Source organism: Coenobita brevimanus, chromosome 29, assembly GCF_032717465.1.
Source record: "Coenobita brevimanus isolate Jiangsu-jjx chromosome 29, ASM3271746v2, whole genome shotgun sequence".
Classification (NCBI taxonomy): domain Eukaryota; kingdom Metazoa; phylum Arthropoda; class Malacostraca; order Decapoda; family Coenobitidae; genus Coenobita; species Coenobita brevimanus.
Window position 1 is genome coordinate 43,254,970 of NC_136982.1, and position 19,501 is coordinate 43,274,470.

Sequence of the window (19,501 nt, forward strand, 5' to 3'; positions counted from 1 at the left end):
TTGTATGTAACAGGATATTTACTTCTTCCTGAAGAGTAAATGTGTTTCATGTTTGCTTAGTACATTCACAGCAAGGTGGAGCACTCACTGGGTGCTTAGACATCAATAACCCCTTCATTATTATCAGAAAGGCTGTCAAAGGGTGAGAGGAAAAAAGTTCTTGGAAGAGGTGCCCACCATTAAGAGAAGTGTCATTCAGGTGAGCACCATTTACTCAGAGAAAACACCAGATCTGACCAACTTTTGACAATCAGACTATTTTTTATGTATGCTGTAGACACTATGTACTCAGGGTTAGACAAACTGTTGACCCCCAACCATGTATGGTGTATACAGTTTTTAAAAATGAGGTAATGCTGATTACAAGTAATTTTTAATTCTTACAGAAAATATGAGAGGACAAAACAGGTTGTCGACACCTTAAGAAGAAATGAAGATACCTTGCGAGGTGCTGTTGCAGATTATGAGGCCAAACTTCAGAAACAAGAACAGAAGTTTATAGAGTTCCAAAAGCATGCAGAAGAAAAAATTCAGCAGTAAGTATTGTACTGTATTTAACATAATTAATACTGAATAATTATCAATACAGGAGGTCAAGGAGGCACTTGCCTAAAACTCCCACAAGAGTGGCCTCCTTTCTGTATTCTCAACCATGTAGGGGGGAAAATAGAAACACTGAAAGTTTCTGAATAAGTATACACTTGAGTTTGGCTGGAAATGGCATGGAGTCAGAAAATTTAGCCTCTGGTGAGATGCACTCTTACTTTCTCTTATAAAAAAATCTAAAGTGAGGGTGGTTTCAGAAAAATTTATACAGACAGTAGATTGAGATGTATTGGACTTGTGGAAAGGATAGATGACCGTTGGGTGCAGAAGGTGAGAAGTGTGAACATCGAGGGTAAGGTTACAAGAGACAGACTGAAAAAGACCTGGGAGGAGGTCATACAATGAGACCTCAGAGATAAGGGACTGAATAGGTAGGCTGCCAGAGATTGAGCAGCATGGAGAGCCACCATTAGGTGACCAAGGCCAATGCATGCAAGCATGTTGCAGCCTTAATATATGAAACAATGTGATTCAAGGCAGTGATGTAGCAGCACCTTTCCTTGGTTTAGTGGGTGTATCAAGACAAATCCTTCACAGACTGTGATTGCGTCTAATAGTGTCGAAAGAACAATTCTTGCCATGTCAGGGTGTAGAAAAATAGATTTTAGCTATGCAGGAATTCAGTCTACTCTTATCTGGTACTATCGGCTTATGGTTTTATATTCTGTAGGAAACTTTTGATAATTATTAACTATCACAAGTGGAATGTGGTTCCCAGTACAGTACTTGTATATTCATCCATGTTTTTCTTTGCAGAGCCAATGAAGAGTTTGAAAATATGAGGAAATCCAATGAGCAGGAGATGACCAAGATGGCAGCACTGCTTAAGAAGGCAGAGATGAAAATAATGTCTCTTCAGGATGCTTTTGACCGCAAGACTCGGGAAAACCAGGAATTAACCCAGCTGTGTGATGATCTGATTAACAAAGTAGGGAAATGAGAATTACTGTGTAGTTTTAAGAAGTGCTTTTGTTGAAAGAGGAAAAATTCTGTGGTATGTTAATGTACTGAAATATCTGGTTGATGATTACCACTGGTCTCATAGGATATTGAAAATGAAGTTAAATTGTATTTTTTATCCAGTAGACAGATGTGACCTGATACTGTATGGCTTGTGGATACTTTGTGTAATGATATTATGCTTAGTATGAATGAAGCCAGATATACCAGTAACAATAATATGGCAAGAGATTTCCAACATCTCTGTGATGCCATTTACATTGGAAGGAAACTCCAAAATGGTGACTTTGTATGCAACACCATAGGTCTCTATGGTTGGATATTCCATCTCTTGGTATCTTGTATATTGACATGGAAACTAGATAAAATATGGGATGTTCTCCACCAAAATAGTGTTTCAGGTTTTTCATTTTGAGACTACATTTATTGACAGGTATCTCTACAAAGCTTGAAAATTTTTCTTAGAAATATCTTGTAATTTTCCAGTTAAATTTCTTGACCAAAATCTACTGGATAAACTTCACTATTTGCATTACTGAGTAAACTTTATACTTTTGAGAATAAGAAGGATGCCATGTCATTAATTAGTGCATGGAAGTTAAGTTTGAGAACATATACAATGGTACATCTTGAAGTCTAAAGTTTAAAAGTTCCTACTACCATGAATGTGAAGATGCATTAATAGCACAGTATATCCAATACAGTACTGACAGCAGCATCTAGTAATAAGTAAATAATGTATATACTGGTGATAATTTAATGCTTTGTGTTTATTTTGAGTCATAATTATCAGCATATATGGTAATGTCAGTCTACATATCAAACATGGGACTACTGAGAAAAATGTTATGTACCATTAACATAATGAACATGATGTTTCTGACAGGACAGCCTAGTTTATGGAATAAATAGAAACTGCTTGCAGCAGTCATTATCTGATGTCGGACACTTGAGAAATTCATGCAACTGGTGTGCATGAAAATTAAACTGGAATTGACATACAGTTTGCAGTATTGCCAGTAGCTAATACTGTTCCTGCCACTAATTCCAAAATGTAAATAATAGATATATTCTGTATCATTAATATTGCTGCGTGCTAAGCCTAAAACTTATTCAAGTAGTAAAACACACATATACAATAGCATTATTTTTTATAATTTGTCACTTTAGGTTGTTTGATCTGATATGAACGTAAAGTTGTTTTATCGTACATAGTGCAGTACGTGCCACACTAATAGAACTGATTTTAAGTTTGTGTAAGATTGGATTAATTGCATTACATATAGAAAAGGCTCAACTATTCTTATACTGTAAAGTAATATGTGCTTGAAAATTAACTGCCTAAAAACTAAAGTGAGAAGTGAGACTGACCCTGGTGGTTAAGGCTAGTCTTTCATAGCAGTGAAGTACAGTCAGTTCTCATTTAAGGTCTATGATGTGTGCTGCCTAAATGCTGCTTGAAGTGAAACAACTTTAACCCTTCAATATGATGAATTTTTATTGCATTCTTGCTATCACTAGACTGTTACATTTACTGTATTTAGAACAGACTTTGAATTGGACGTGTTAGATGCAATTTTCAATGACTCCGTCAATAAAATAGGCCATTTTTATGTTGAACAGAGTCATCTGGAAGTGGCAAAAATAAACCAGTAACGTACATCATCAGGGTTTAAGTGAGACATGATTTTGAGCCATGATTTATGGGTTAAAAGCACCCCAAAAAAACATTAGTTTCTAATGTCAGCACAATATAATAGTAGATCATAATGAAGGTTAAGCAGAAAATAGGCATTAATTCACTAGCAGTTCCGAGGGAAACAACTTTAAATGAGGACAACCTGTATGTGTGTGTGTGCTTGGAGGACTAACACCTAAACTGTGATACTGCACCACTTTCAGTTGATGATGAAGTGCGAAGAGGCAAAGAACTGGAGATACTGATAGCCTACTTGTCATACTATGCACAAATCTGAGTATAATGAATGCTCTGGAACTGGTATTCTGTATTTAACATTATGCTTGAATGTGCAACAATTATAAGAAGTGCTTGATATGCAGAATTTTAACAAAGATATTTATAGCTATATCTGTAGGCTACAAACTGTCAGTTATTAAACACAGACTTAGGTCAGAGGAGATGGTATGGCTCTGTGACAGTTATTACTGTACTCATATTCTGATTTCGTACTTTCAAAATCTCTGTTTATATGCATCATGAAATGCATAGAAGTTGCCAAAATAATTCAAGTCACTAATGCTGATAAGGAAATTGGTGTAATTGACCTCCGTTTATTTGTACATGAAGGATATATTATTGTCCTGTGTAAAACACCTTATACATAATACAGGCAGATGCTTAACAGTGTAAAAGAAACCAAATGTACAGTATTGTGTAATTCATTAGTCTTATTGTAGCTTACCCTGCATTAGCTAAATAAGAACTAATATCACTGTACTTAGTTAAGCACAAAATCTTCCTCTTTGTCCTGGTTTGCATCTTATATAAATATTTGTGCCTTACCAATTGATCCAAGGAGGAGACAGATGCCATATTATAGCTGTCAGTTGAAAGGAGATAGAAGATAAAAGCTAGAATTAATGATCTGAGGCACAAAGCCCAAGCTGTTTCAAGCCGCTTCATAAAATTTACTGGTTGTAAACTGCAGCTGTATCCAAATTTCTTGTACATACTGTATTTGAACATATTCATAAAGCTCTTAAACCCACTTCTTGATACATTTTCTGCAACTAGGTGTAGATGCTGTACCCCCTTGTAGAGTTATCCATGGCTCAAGATATGTACATCATTGAACATAGTGGTAGGTGGTGGCAACCATCATCCACTCACTTGATGTAATGCTGCCTACTTCTTTCTTCACCCTTTAACATTTGTTTTCTGTGTCTGCCTTCTTATTACTCCTATCCTTCTGTCACTTTTTATTTCTTTTCTTTCTACATCAGGTGACTCTACACTGAGTGACAACCCTATGGTTTCCTGTAACTCAGGAAATCATTTACAATGCAGGGTTGTAACCAAATAAAGGGATGATGTGGAGCCTACTGTAGCATCCCAGTTAACTGGATGGAGAGGTGCAAATGCAGCATCCATCTATAAACCAAACCTTTATGCTCTTCCCTGCACCTCACTGTGGTGGGGCACTGATTGCCACAAGAGAACCTTGGCCCAGCATGGGACTGCCCTGGAGGGGCAGTTGATAAGTCTGGGATGAGGTCATGGAAATTGACCTCAGGGATGAGGGACTGAACAGAGAGGATGCTAGAGACCAAACAATATGAGAGCTGCCATTAGGTGACCAAGGCCAATGCATGCAGGTATGTTGGGGCCTTTATAAAAAGATGAAAGTGATGGATGGATTTGTAAAATGTTGTGAATGTCTATTAACTTCCTTAACACAACCTACGTTTTAATGTTATGAAAGAAATTTAAAATCGCAAGGTTTAACTGCAATTTCTGGGCTTTTAAACATTATTTTATGCTTAACTACTATTTTTTTGGAGCCCTTCATATGCAGCAGCTAAATGTTCACAGTACAAGAAAGAAAGTCTGGGTATCTGTACTGGAGTATTCTCAATTCTTCTGACATTCCAGGGGGCAGACTGGTTGGTTAAATGTTAGGATGAAGCTTGTCCTCTCATGGGAGATGTTTAAATCAGTGCAGTATGGAGTGTTACAGTGACAGACATCGCATCAAGGTAGAAAAATAAGTGAATCACATCAAGGTAGAAGAATAAGTGATGAACTTGGTAATCTGAAAGGTGTATTGTTTAGTATTAGAGATGAAGAGGACTTTTTCTTAAAGTGTGCTTCTTCTGACATTCTCTTATGAAACTGAAACCTGGGCAATGAATGACTGGAAACTTTTTCAGCAGGGTGGATGATACAGTGAGAAATTACCAGTCTCATCACTTTTGAGGTGGAGAAACTAGAGGTTAGGCTACCATATCCCGGGGCATTAATGGACAGAGACTGACTTACATCCCTTATGGTTTTACATGTCTGAACCAGTCGCCTCTGGGATATTCAGAGTTGGGAGTGCAAGTTAAAGGCTGTCAAGCCAGCTGGTGTATTTCAGCATTTTCCACCTGCCATAAGTACTGTAACAGAAAAACTGCAGCTTTAAAACTAAGAATGTGAACTGTGTGTGATTTATGAATGGATCACAGAAAATGACATTAACAAGGTATGGGCATAATAAAGAATGCACACTGATAAGGTATGGTACCTATGATGTTAGGAAAGAAAAGCAAGATTAATTACCCTGCCCTAGGGTGGGAAAGGAGATTCGGATGATGATGAGGATGATAAAAAAGAATATTGTACAGGAAAGAATAAAGAGCACAAAGCAGCTTGCAGATATACCCATAATATAGTATTCAAATCTTTGAGCACCCACTCCTCTTTTAAAAGGATGAAGGGGGACGCATAAAGGTTGAGAAGGTATCAGCATTACAGTGGAAGCCACTTTGATGTACGTGAGTGGCAGGCTGCACCACGTGACGCACCTTGGAAAAGTCTCTCTATATCTGTCCTCTATTTTAACCACTGCAGTCCAATTATTTAGCATTTTCTGTTTTACTCTTTGAGCTACAAGGGTTTAATTTAGCCTTCAATAACCCTTTTAGTACTCTGACTCTCTCAGATGAATGAAATTGTCTGATAATGACTGAATTACTGTAAACTGATAAATACATCGAACTAAGGGGATTTAAATATTTTGAGTGTACAGTGATGCCAACCAGAGAGTGAATGGAGTCTTTAACCACTTTGCTATGATGCCTTTTTTTTTTTTTTTTTACTCCCTCAGAATCATTTTACTTAGCTTTGGAAAGATTCCTCGTATCAACTGGATCACCAAGGAAAAGAAAAAGAAAATTATGTTCAAAGACGCGCGATGAATGTCCGACCCACACAACCATGAGATGATGTCTCAAGTAAGTTCCATTACCTAAGAAGTTGTCCAGAAAGTCATACGACCCAGTGCTGATGCTGAAGAACAGAGACTCTGAAATGTTACCCCAGATGGGCAAATGTGCTAGGACACCACCTAGGCAGACACATATTACCTTCTGAAGGTCCTGCTTCCAAAAACGTTGCTTCTCCCATATTCCCTTCATATTGGTACAATGGTCTTAACCATTTTTCCTACAATGACATATTTTTGTTCTATGCTTTCTACCACAAGGTGTTTTATTTGCCGTAGGAGAAACATTTTGCAGTCAAGGGGTTGATGAAGACACACAGTACGGGGTAAAGACGAGTAAGCATCAACACGTCAATATATTTAATTTTTTATAAAAATCCAAGTTTACAATACAACACTCATGGGTCCTGTTATCCCAACAGGGCATACAGTACTTAACACATCAGCTACTGTTGTAGCCCAAGTTTTATTATCACCATCCACACTTGTTTTTCCTCATCTAGGGATGGGGTGAACAATTACTGGTACATATCATTTAAGCCCTCAGAATTATAGCTTCACCTCACAGACATAAATATCTGCATATTCATAATTTTCTTCACAGATGTGCTTCATAAACTACATCTGCCAGATAGTCATTTCAATACGAACTATCATTTACTATATCCTATTTTCTGAACATTTAACTATCCCTTATATCAACATCATCCTGCCTTTTATCCTTTATATCATCATCATCATCATCATCCCATTTCTTTTTCTTACCTGAAGAAGGAGCAGTGTAGGGTATGGAAAGCCAGGAAGTAGGAAGAATATAATAGCAGGAGAACTAATCAACTGTATGAGCATAGTACATACCAGTTTTTCATGGAGGCAGTATCACTCTATGCCTAGTCCAGATTCTTTTTAAGTACCAGTTGACAATTTCATGTCTTTCAGGGAATTTATCAGTTGGTAGCAGTGATGGGAATTCCTGTATTTTGGTGCTCCTACTTCCAGAGTTTTGATGAGCAGGTCCGGGCACACACTACCCATTTTTGAAAGTGCATCTGTGAAAAAATTGTGAACTATATTGCTGACATCACATTAAACTTGGAAATGAATAATGAAACTAATATTTTCAGGACGACTGCTTTAATTCTAATATGCAAAAACTATTCTTGTATGTTTGTTAATAATTATCGTATATACATTACGTTAAAAAAAAAAAGAAGTCATACATGAGTACTTTTCCCCTTATGGGACAGTTCTGTGATGCATGGAAGGAGATGTAATGCCACTCTGGGACAAGTAACTGGTCAGTCTTACCATAAATGTCTAAATGAAGTAGCCTAGCCACCAAGCCCCTATGCTCCTCACAGGGCAGTACTGTACTAGGTTAGATGATGAACGGATCAGAGAAAAAAATCAGACAAGCCAATAAAGCTACAGCTGTGCAGCCAGAAAGACACAGGACAATGGAATGGTGCATAATTTCAAATACAGTCCATTCGCTTAATATATGAGAATTTGGCTGGTAGAAGACCTTGCTTTTTAGAAACTTTGCGCTTTAGAAATAATATACCTTATGGGGAAAATTCTAATTGGTAGGGGGGGGGGCTGCCTCAAAAGTCACCCCTTTGGCCCCTAGTGTCTTTTGCCTGTGTATTAAGGGACATTAAACACATGTACACGGTAAGTACAGTATAACCCATACAATAGCCTCTTAAAATCTATGCAGGAAAGGTTTAATTGACTTGAAGAGATGGGGTTCCAAGGCAGGGCAAGGCAATTACAGTGCCCCTGCCCCAGTTCCCTCCACACTGCCTGACTCCATCAGACCACCACCACCACCAACATGCTACGTCACACCGCTCTAACATCATGACCTGCATCAGTTCCTCACGTGCTCTACAAGGATAGGTCGCGCTCTGCGGCATGACACCGGATTCAGCTAATTTTGCCACCCCAATTTCGCATTTTCAAAACTAACTCATGCACTACCAATTATTTAATTCACCCCCCCATCGCGTTGTAGAAACTTGCGTATTAAGCGAATGGACAGTATACTGTGTATCACGTGCAACACTCACCTAGCACAGCATCTTGGAGTTTCATATCAGGGTCATCCAAGAATATAACAGCAGTTTCATACAACTCCAAGAGACGGGGAGAGCTGATTTGTGGATCATAATTCTCAGGCAGTCTGGTAAACATGACAGAAAGTACCTTTGCTGCTCTAAGCCGGACATTCTGACACACATCATCAAAACGTTTCACTAGTTCTGCAAGTAAAAAAAAAAAATAATAATAATAACATATTGGGCGTCAGGCTATAGACAGACAGATAGAGACATATTTTAACTACTAAACAGTAATAAAAATCTAAACACAGTCTAGGACAGAAAAATTTCATTTAACTTATGAAAAGTACTGTACTGTACTGTACTATGGCACTACAGTTTCAAAATAACCCTTTCCCTCTTAATTATGGTCAATAACCATCTCACAAGAACTTCATTTTATAGAAAATGGATGTCAGCATCTGCTACAAGAAATAACAAAAGTACAATAGGCTTCCCAACTGCTAAATGATGACAGTCCCCGAAAACCTCTAATTTTTATAAATTACTGTACAACCAAACAGATAATTTCAATCTGATTTTGCTACCATGAAACAAACCTCATGGACTTGTTAAAGGAAATAAAAAAAAAAAAAAAAATCAACACATAATCCTTGCCCATGATAACCACACAATAGACTGAAACTGAACTTACTATCAGCTAGGATATGAAATACGTCTGAATCAATTAACTGAGGGTAGTTAGTCACAGTCCACATAATAACTTCACAGGAGAAGAGTCTGGTGTCTTCTGCATCATCTTCTATTAGGGCAGGAATGATGGTCAGACATTTCTTTACTTCTGGAAGTGGATACAAGTGCTATTAAAAATACCATACATATTAAAATGCTCAACAGCAATACACCCTGATGAATTATAATGTCCTAAATACTGAGAAAAGTGTAAGAAAGCAAATTATGGAGGTTCTGGAAACCAAGAAATGAATGAGGGATGGAAAAAAATGAATGAGATACGTATGGACGAGCAAATAACAAGGGTCTGGCACCTCCCATTTTTTTTTAATCAATGGAATAACTTTATCTTACATGGGTAAATAACTTTAATCTATAAAGCAAATACAAAAAAATACCTGCAGATGGTTTTCAAATCATGTAAGACTGCCAGATATTGAGCAGTGTGGAGAGTGCCATTAGGTGACCAAGGCCAACAATGCATGTAGCCATGTTAGGGACTTCATAAAAAAACAGTACGCTCTACAATACTATACGAAGATAGGACAAAAGTTAGGAGTGCCTATACATCACAGTACATCTAGTAAAACAGCCTAAAACAACCTGTTAAAAGCAGTCAGACCATAGTGATACTCAAGCTTCTTTCTGTATCAATGAAATTTCTTATATCAACAGTTCATAGTTAAATAGGAGTGAGACAAATGAAAGATATAGGTTTAAGCCAAAAGATGAATGTAAGTAGTCCAAATTGGTATAAGACACTTTAACACAGTTGTCACAGAATTTTGGATAACTGTCACGTATTAATTCCAAAACTAGTGTTGCCTCATCCCAATCCATCCAGTACCCCGAAGGAAGTAAATTTGTGGGGAATGTTTATGATAAAGTTCAAAGAAGTTATACACGAAGCTAACAACACTGTACCAAAATAATCATATCACATCATATGTACACAATTACAATACCCTGTGACATCTGATGAGGTTGTGAGAGAGTCAAGTGGCAGGCAGCAGCCAGACAGGTCACAGCTGCTGTTCTTAGTGTTTCTGCTGTTCGACCAGCACTCCATGGCAGGAAAACTGCTATACACTCTGTAAATAAAAAAAGAGAAACACATATTACTCAACTTTATACATTAACACATATTACAGGAATTACATTTGCACATTAACAAAAGTGAGCAAGTACATTTACAGTTATTACATATCTATCAATGATTACTGACATCTCATTGTCAGTTTGACTAACTGTCTTTCCTCATTGCAAAGGTAAAGTTACCATGCTGAATATCAAGAAGTTTTAGCTATACAGCAATTAAGGATATATGCATAGTACTTCACTGCCAGCAAAAGTTACAGTAAAGTGTATGATATTAAAGACATACTATTCACATGTCGCACTCTGGCACTTTCTGTTTTATGACACAATTCTCTGGTGCCCACAGGCAGATCAAGCCTGGGGTTCTGTGCTGTGTACTGCTGTAGTGCATCAGGCCTGTTGCCCTCATACAATTTTTACAGTAAGATGCCTGATGGTCTAGTGAGTTAAGGTACTCCAAAGAGATGTGGTCCATACAGGTCTAAAGTCTAAGCAGTAGTTCACCATTTACTGCTCATGTTACACCATTAAGAAATAAGCAACTGGTAACTCACTTGAAATATCTCGAACGAGTACCCTAGCCCCCAGCTCTTACGTTCCTGATGGGGATGGAACGGATAGATGGACTGACTACTTAGACAAAATCTTATCTGTGCTCTGCTATTAGGAATTTAAGTAAACTGCTCATGAAAGGTAAGGTAGAGATCCTACGGTATATGTCAACAGGATGATTTAAAATGTACAAAGTAGTCTAAAATGAGTAAGGAGAGCCATCATATATTCACAGTAAGCAGATTTTGACTAGGGTAGCTCAATCCAAAGCTTTCATGTGTTTTGCTAATGTTTGTTGTGACACAGTCAAATTTTATTTCTTTTACGATTCTATTATGACTCAAATTACCTATGTGGTAGATGGGGGCACCCATCATCCACTCACTTAATGTAGGGATGCATTATGGTCTCTACACTGAGTGACAAGCCAAATGGTTTCCTGTACCCCGGAAACCATTTACTACGCTAGGTGGTAACCATATAACTGGGGTTTTTGGCCGGGTTAAGTGTCCCCCAGATTCCTCTATCTAAAGTCACTTAATCATGGCAAATGTTTTGGAGAGCCTCAGAGCCTCAAATTACCTGTTTCCAAGTTAACAAACCTAACCACTAAAATTCTTACCTGATACAATAATGGGTAGATATTTGTCTAAGTGGCCTCCAGAGGCAAGGGGTTGGTCTTCTTTTGCCAGAAGGCTTCGCAGATGAGACAAACAGCGGAGGACAACAAATGGGTCTTGCTTGTTCCCCACACATGTTGACAATACACTCACCAGGTCTTGCAAATCATGTCCAAGAGCCTCACCTAAAAAAAAGTATTCATAACTGAATATTACAGTGTTGTTCATAATGATACAATGATAATATGGAGAAGATGATACTGCATTAACGGAAAAATGTCATAATGGACAGTGAAATGCAAACCACTCCTCTTCCAGCCTCCACACACAAACCTCCATTCAGTATCCAGAACTTCACAGCAAAATCTGTTTTCCTTCCCAATGTCACTCTATTTCATCAATCTATTTTTACATTTACCTCTCTTTTCTATTATGCCTATTTCATGTAACTGTGCCAGAAAAGAATAACATTGCTATGGTTCTACACATATAACTAGCACTTCTCCGTGACCAGCATCATATTCTAGACTTAATCTACTATTAATAATTAACATCAAGACAAGGAGATGGCAATTTTAGGTAAAGTCAGAAAAGTATATCACCAATTCTAATTATTCTAACACTGCTCACCTGCAAGTTCCAGGAGTCCAACAAACATTAAAAAATGTGGATTGTACTCCTTCCATGAAGATGCAGAAGGAAGGAAAGTTTGCAGGGTTGCCTGGGTGTGCTTGCAAAACAGCTCCTTTAAATTTTCGTGCCCTGCCTTCTGTGCTAAAATGCCCAATTGTCTTAAAGCAGAGTCAACAATGTCGCTCTCTCCTGATGACGAAGCAATGAAGAGAAGAATACGGAACATTTCAAAGACACATTCTTCTGGGTTGCACTTCTCCAACAAGACATGGATCAGCTGCAGAAGGGCATCCTGGTGATCGGCCTTTGATACATACGCCACTTCTTCAGATGATACTGCTTTTAGGATTGTTAATAAGTGAGGCTGGATGGCGGTGCTTTGCGTGCCAGATACTAGAGCTGACAGCACTGCCAGTGATTTCTCCCCGTAGTTGCCGGACTCAAGCCGAGGCAACACAAGGGGCAGATATGTAGCCGGTTCAATAAAGTGACCCAGGTACCTACTGCATTCCAGAACCTATAGGATAAATTAACTGATTAGTTCTTCATCAATCATGTTTTATATATAACTGATTTTTGGATCCTGCCTTAGCCAGTCTATAGGTGGGAAATCATTTTCATTAAATTCTAGCTATCTGAACTATTTTGTTCCAATCAGCAAAAATCTCTCATAGCTACTAAAAAGACTGATACAGACTAAATTGGGTTTATGTGGGCTGTACCTGTCCCTCCTGTTCAAAATGTCTCTCCTAAGCCTAATACAACTGCTTGAAGGCAGAAAGAATATAAAACAATGTCACCAGGGTGAAATGGTAAATAAATCTATAATACTGGAGTCAATAAAATATAAGAATGTCAGTTAATAGGCAACAGATCAATAACCATTAAGGGTGCATGGAATCAGTGGAGATTATTCTGAGGTATGATAGAGAGAAAATATTGGGCATAATGCATTAACTGCCTGTGCGTAAAAGGGGTATGCGGCCTAAGCATGTGTCTGGCTCGGGGAAGACAGATGCCCCTGATTTGCATGGTCCCAGGTCACCCTTGGGCAAGATGTAGCACCTGTTAGCCTACCAAAAGGCAGTAGATAGATGGTTACCATCCACTTGGGAGGGTACTTCCATGGTAGTGACAAGGGGTTAAGGCCTGGCAGCTGGACTTCAACAACACTCCCAGACAGGGAGTACCGTAACCAAAGTCCGGGCTGAGACTACTACTCATATATATTTCCTATACACAGCTCATCCTCTTGAAGGCTATGCCTCCTCTATTTTCCCCGCAACTCGCGATGTGGATCAACCCTGTTCTGACCCAGCCGAGGCCAGTCGGGCAGTTGCTTGCTTGTGGTTGATAAGTCTGCATGCCCACACACACCAGGGCTGAGCAATGACAACTTGTACACAAAATGACAAAAATTATCTGTAGCTATATGCAGAAGCAGATATTTTACTAACTGAGGTAATCATGGACTTGCTGCTGCCAGTTTTTTGTAGTATTCTTACCTCTTTCACCACCTTGGGCTCCTTGTCCCCAGCAGCTAGGTGAAGGCCAACAAGTATCTTCTCAGCATACTGTGTGGCACCCCTGTCAGCTGCCAGAACCAGTGTAGTAAGCAGCCGTGCTGCCTGTAGTCGGGGTCCTTCCTGCCAGTCGTCGAGATCAGCAAGCAGCCCTGGCAGTATGTGCACCAAGGATTTTTGTACCAGAATGCGGCACCCCACACCAGGACGTTCCTCTACAGTGAAGATTTAAAGACTTTGTAAAACAACTGATATTAATTTACAAAGCATACTGGTAATGATCAATGATTATTTAAAAAAAAATAAAAAGTAACAGCAGGTCCCATATTACCTGTTGTGAGGCATAATGGTCTGAGGCTAAACTTCGTAAGCCCAGAACATTTCAGGAAGAATGACCAACTTAAAAGGCATGCAGTATTACATGACTGAAAAAACTTCACTCACTGCTTGGGAATTTCAAACTTCTGTTTAACACATGACTTTTATCCTAACAGGCATCTCAGACCAATACACCACTAGATATACTGAAGATGCATACAAAACTTCTGTTACTGTGTAATGTTGAACAGCTATTGAAATGATCACAGCAAGAGGCTGAAAAATAAAGAAAATTCCAAATACAATGGTCAACTACTGTAGATAAAATATAAAAATATATAACACAGATAAATAAATGAGACATGAATACTAAAAATGATACCACACTGAAAAGAAGGAATTGAGCAAAATAAGCTACCTTCAGGTGGATAGTTTTCCACAGGAACATCAAAGTCAATCTCCTCCTTTAACTGATCCATGTTTTCTTGCTCATATTTGGCCCCCACCTCTGCCCACAGCTCCTTTGCCTTCTGCTTCACATCAGCATCATCATCTCGTAAACTGATTTGGGAGAAAAGCCACACAGTTCAAATTTGTACAGTACCTACTGAGTAATTATGAGTCCTGAGCGATATTTAGAGTCAGGCAGAAAAAAAAAAGAGCCTTAACCCCTTTTATCAGATGACTAGTTTTTAAAACTTAAAGTCTTGTTACCTCCACATTATTTCATTCAGCTTAGGACAAAATCAGATTGTGAAGAAGTTAACAAAGACAGTTCCAAACCCAGTCAGAAGTTAACAGAAACAGTCCCTAACTCTATCACTACAAATGATTTCTCCCAAACTTAACAAAACTGTCTGTTGGTAGCAAGAAAATAATAAGCTATAAGTCATCATGCTGAAGGGGTTTAAAGATTGCAGTTTAGTACAGGTAGTTCCAATAATGATTGGTTCACTGAAAATATAAGGAGCACCTGTATCACATTACAGCTGTATAAAATAGAGCTGTTGAATGATGTATTATTTAGTATCCAAATAACCTTAAACCTGATAAAATCAGGCAGCATCCATGGAAAATTACCCGAATGCCAGTGCTGGCTAATACTGTATAATTTTTTTTAGCCCAGACGAACCCTCACTAACTGAAGGACTTTAAAAAAAATGTCAATTTATACAGCAGCCTACTACTATTTTCTAAGTAACATGAATTCAGTTAATTGTCTTTTAAATGGGTATTTCTGCATTATGAAATATAGCCACCAAATCCAATGATAGTTGGTGAAATTTCTGTACAAGTTAGTGCCAAAGGTTCCTAGCATTATCATCATCATCCTGACTTTTTTTTTTTCCCCCCCCATCCAAAGATGGAATAAAGTAGGGTCCAGAGAGCAAGAAAAGTGAAAAACATGATATAAGAAGAAATAATCAACTGCATGTCCAATGGGAGGGGTCACACACTCATTCACTCACCAATTGCGCCCCCAAAATCATGAATGCCACCTCACACTACCAAAGTATATATCTTAAATAAAGACCTGTACCAAACCAAGTTACCCAATGAGTAGAATGGGGAGAATACGATGCCAGTAAGAGTATCGGTCACCCATGTTGGTGGCCAGATCCCCACCCACAGTGACCAGGGCTAGTCGTACTTGAGGCAGGTCCAGGGCACACTGGGCTAGGGGGCTGCTCACTTTCTGAATTGGCGTGTTATCACCATACAGAAGAATATCACCTGAAATTTATTTACAGTACTGTATCTTATTTCTTTACAACACTTCTATCAATATCACAGATAGACTGAAACTGCTCTAAAATTTAACATGTTATTATTGCACCATACTTGTACTAATATCCTGAACTGACCAGCTATCCATACAGAATATGCAAGAATGTCATCTAAAATTCATATAGGCTATACTGTACCTACACACATCTGATTATTTGCAAAGGATAGGTCTGAAAGGATTCAGTCAAATGAATGATTTGTTGTTAAAAATTGCTGTTTTAGGAAGACGTGTCATGTAATTTCCTCAAAAATAGGTTTTTTGACAAAATCTAGGAGAGATCCCTTCCACGGATATCAAAAAATTTGACTATGACAAAGACTAATTCAATGAAAGTAAGATTCATGTACGAAACATGAATTCTGTGGAAATAACTGAGATTTAGACCAAAAAATACCAAGTTTGATATCAACACTTTTGTTTTCACTGTCAGGATGGGATATGTTTGGCTTGGATTGCATGTAAAACTGGTGGTCCTATGATTCAAATAAAATTAGCTATGCATTTCCGTGACCCTTCAAGTTTATTAGTTAATTATCTCATACTTCATTAAGAAAATGCTACAATCTTGTATTATAGGAGACGAACCACTTTTAGATCTTCAACAAGAATTTTTCTATGGAAAATGAAAGTGAAAATTAAACAAAATATTGAACCAAAAAACACAGCTCATGTTCAAAGTATACAGGACACTAAAAGAAGTAGTTACTGAAAAATATAAAAGACAAAAGTGGTTTTAAAAATAAATGTAGAAAATCATAAATAATGCAATAATTTAACTATTTTTGCTGTTCCTTCCTATATATATACCACTAGCATACTGGCCAGTTGACCTTACAATAATAAACGAAGTTTGCTGTCCATACCTATTGCCCTGATACATGCAATCCTGTTTCTAAAGCGCTGGTGACGCAAGGCTTTCAGCAGAGGTTTTGCAAGGGACTCGGACTGCATGAAAAACCTGTCCTTTGTAGACTCGGCATAATTGCTCACACACTCACATGCAGCTTTACGAACCTCTGGGCTACTGTCAATTACCGTTTCCTTCAAGATATTTACAATGTCATTCATGTAAGGTATCAATTTTGCTTTAAACTGGCTGGTCAAGTCATTGATGATGTTTACCATCAACAATCTTACTTCTTCACTTTCTTCAACAACAGGAACAGTTGCAAGTCTGTGATGAACAACAGGTATAATGCTGATCAACTGCTTTTCGTTAACAATTTGATAATGTATAAATTTAAGAATAATTTTGGTTGCATTAAGACGATTCATTTCCGACTCATCATTCATACACGTGACGAGGAGTTTGATAGAAGACTCTAATATTTTCTCCAATACATTCTTATTTTCCACTTTGTCACTCTCAAAAACAATCTGCAAATACTTCTCGAGAGCTTTTCGCCTCTTAGCTTTGTGATGGTGCTGCAGATCACTCAAAATTGGGTTCAATTCAGTAGACCACTGCGATTCAGCGTCCTCGGTCTCCATGGCAGCCAGAGATAATAACAATCAGTGTTGCCAAATCAAACGTGAAAAATATCCCAAAACATGCTAGCAAAAATAGCGAGTGTTAAACAGAGAAACAATTATATATATATATATATATATATATATATATATATATATATATATATATACTCTATTACAATCATGCTATCTAAAGACGATTTTCATATCAGTAAAGACTTTTAACAATGAAAGCTAATGAGGGCTATGCATAACCCATCCAATTTGAAGTTTCGCCCAAACTGAATTAAATCGCCAGACTGTGGCGAGAGTAAATAATCTCATTATCATGGTGAAGGGGTTAATCAAGGTGTATCCAAGGAAGTTACCTTAATCATTTGATCCCCAATACTTCCACTTTTAATCGTTTCCTAAAGTATTCAACACACACACACACACACACACATTATGCCTTTGTACATATTCTAATCATCAAATAATTCTATCTTTTCCTCTTCTGTTTTATTGCTTTTACTGCAACTCGGCTTAAACTTACCATATCTCTATATACTGAGAGCTAAGTTGCATTACTAGATTAATGCTAGTCATGGAGAAGTCCTATGGAAAGAGTGCAGACCCGTGGCATTTATTTCTTCTGAGATATGTAAAAAAAGGAACAAAAGAACAAAAATATGGGCCCAGTTAAAAGTCACTTCAGATACCACTTCTATGTCCTTACTTAACAGCCAAAACACTACAGCTGTTTGCAGATTACCACTGACACTTTATTCAAATCCACATCTCATCATGTTCCTTCTTCTATTCTCCCTCAACGTCTTCCTTTCCCGGACTCTTCCTATCTCACATACCATCTCCTGAAGATTATCGAGTCTGTGACCAAAACTGCTTTTAGTTCCCTGTCTGCCCCTCTCCCTGCGTTTCTTAACCCCTTCAATCCCAATTTTTTTTTTTTTTTTTTTAGTCATCTCTTAGAAAAGAAGGCAGTTTAATACAGAATGTGCCAGAGTGGACTGCTAGAGGAAGAAGAGGCAGAGGTAGGCCTGGGGCCAAGGGAAACCCTCTGGCTGAGGTCAATGAAAAGAGAAGCAGGAGAGGAGTGTTGGTGGGACGTGAAGGAGATGGCAAGAGACAGTATTGGTGGAGAGAGTTCATCGATTCCCTATGCATCCCGTGGGGTGCCACAGGAAACGATTGATTGATTGATTGTAGCCATCTCTTGGATGTTGGGAACAGCTTTTTCGAACTGGAGGGGCTGGATATAGCCTTCATGGACCACTTTGTTCCTGTAAGCTTTCCTGAATAAAATTGACTGTAAGTAGCTAGAACAAAATGGAAATAAGCGTCATCAGATAGAAGGGGTTAAACTTGCCCCTTTTCCTTGTACACTTCCATCTACCTCTCTCTCCAGCCCAGCCATAGACCTAACAAAATCTCTGCACTTAAAGGCTTTGTTCCCATTCCACACATCTTTAACACCTGCTAGTAAAGCGTCTCTCGTGTCACATACCTACGCTGGTCCAAGAGTTATTCACACAAATATCTTTTTCTCTAAATGTTATAACACAAAGTTCTTAAACCAAACACCTGATCCCCATCTCCACGCCTAAACCTCCTTGGTCTTGGTAATATGATTAGTCATTGTGTTGGATCTCTCAGTGTCTTAATTTACATTCCGAAACAGTTGACGAAGCATATTTTATACCGATCTCCAGTAAATCTTTATGAACGTGTATGCCTGCTGTTTTTATCAAAACTCGATGAAGAAACTCATACAACAAACGATACACAGCATTCATTCAGAAATATTTCATCTAGCCATCATCCAATCCCCCCCCCCTTCTTTTTTGTTCCATCAGGAGCGTAATCAGAATAAATAACTAGGGAAAGGTCACGAAAGCTTCCTTAGGTGACGAAAATGAGCTTTTCAGAATGCCTGTATGAACACTGTGGTCATCAAAGTACTTGGAATCGTATAAAATGTGAGTATGAATGTTTTATGACAAGTATTAATTACATTTCTTCATGAAAAGCTGTGTGTAATTCACCGGGTCGGTCAGGATCACTTGATGGTCGTGATCGTCAGCTTGTACCCTCCCGGAAGGGAGCTGAGAGCTCATATAGTCCGATCTAAGGGCAAGGCTGTGACCTTCACACACGCACACCCCCGTCCCCTTGCTCAAGGGGGGCAGTA

At 38.3% G+C, this 19,501-nt stretch overlaps 2 protein-coding genes across 3 annotated transcripts in view; one reads left to right on the top strand and one right to left on the bottom strand.

Annotated features, from left to right (window-relative positions):
- Window positions 1-4,759, top strand: part of LOC145395065 (uncharacterized) — a 226,630-nt gene extending 221,871 nt beyond the window's left edge. The window contains exons 11-13 of one of the 2 annotated variants that reach the window (XM_080268826.1): window positions 387-536; window positions 1,363-1,534; window positions 4,531-4,759. In XM_080268826.1, coding sequence (XP_080124952.1) covers window positions 387-536; window positions 1,363-1,534; window positions 4,531-4,545 — 337 coding nt within the window. In that variant the 3' untranslated portion in view covers window positions 4,546-4,759. Of the gene's footprint in view, window positions 1-386; window positions 537-1,362; window positions 4,296-4,530 lie in introns of those variants that run through there. The other variant, XM_080268827.1, reaches the window with a different exon arrangement.
- A 2,137-nt stretch (window positions 4,760-6,896) lies between these two features.
- Window positions 6,897-17,334, bottom strand: Dnaaf5 (Dynein axonemal assembly factor 5). Its single transcript, XM_080268707.1, has 10 exons — window positions 16,704-17,334; window positions 15,605-15,785; window positions 14,470-14,612; window positions 13,716-13,948; window positions 12,208-12,727; window positions 11,580-11,762; window positions 10,273-10,398; window positions 9,270-9,416; window positions 8,585-8,776; window positions 6,897-7,561 (listed from the first exon to the last, which is right to left on the bottom strand). Exons 1-10 carry the CDS (start codon window positions 17,329-17,331, stop codon window positions 7,419-7,421), a joined length of 2,496 nt encoding a protein of 831 aa, XP_080124833.1. The 5' UTR covers window positions 17,332-17,334; the 3' UTR covers window positions 6,897-7,418.
- Between the last annotated feature and the right edge of the window lie 2,167 nt (window positions 17,335-19,501).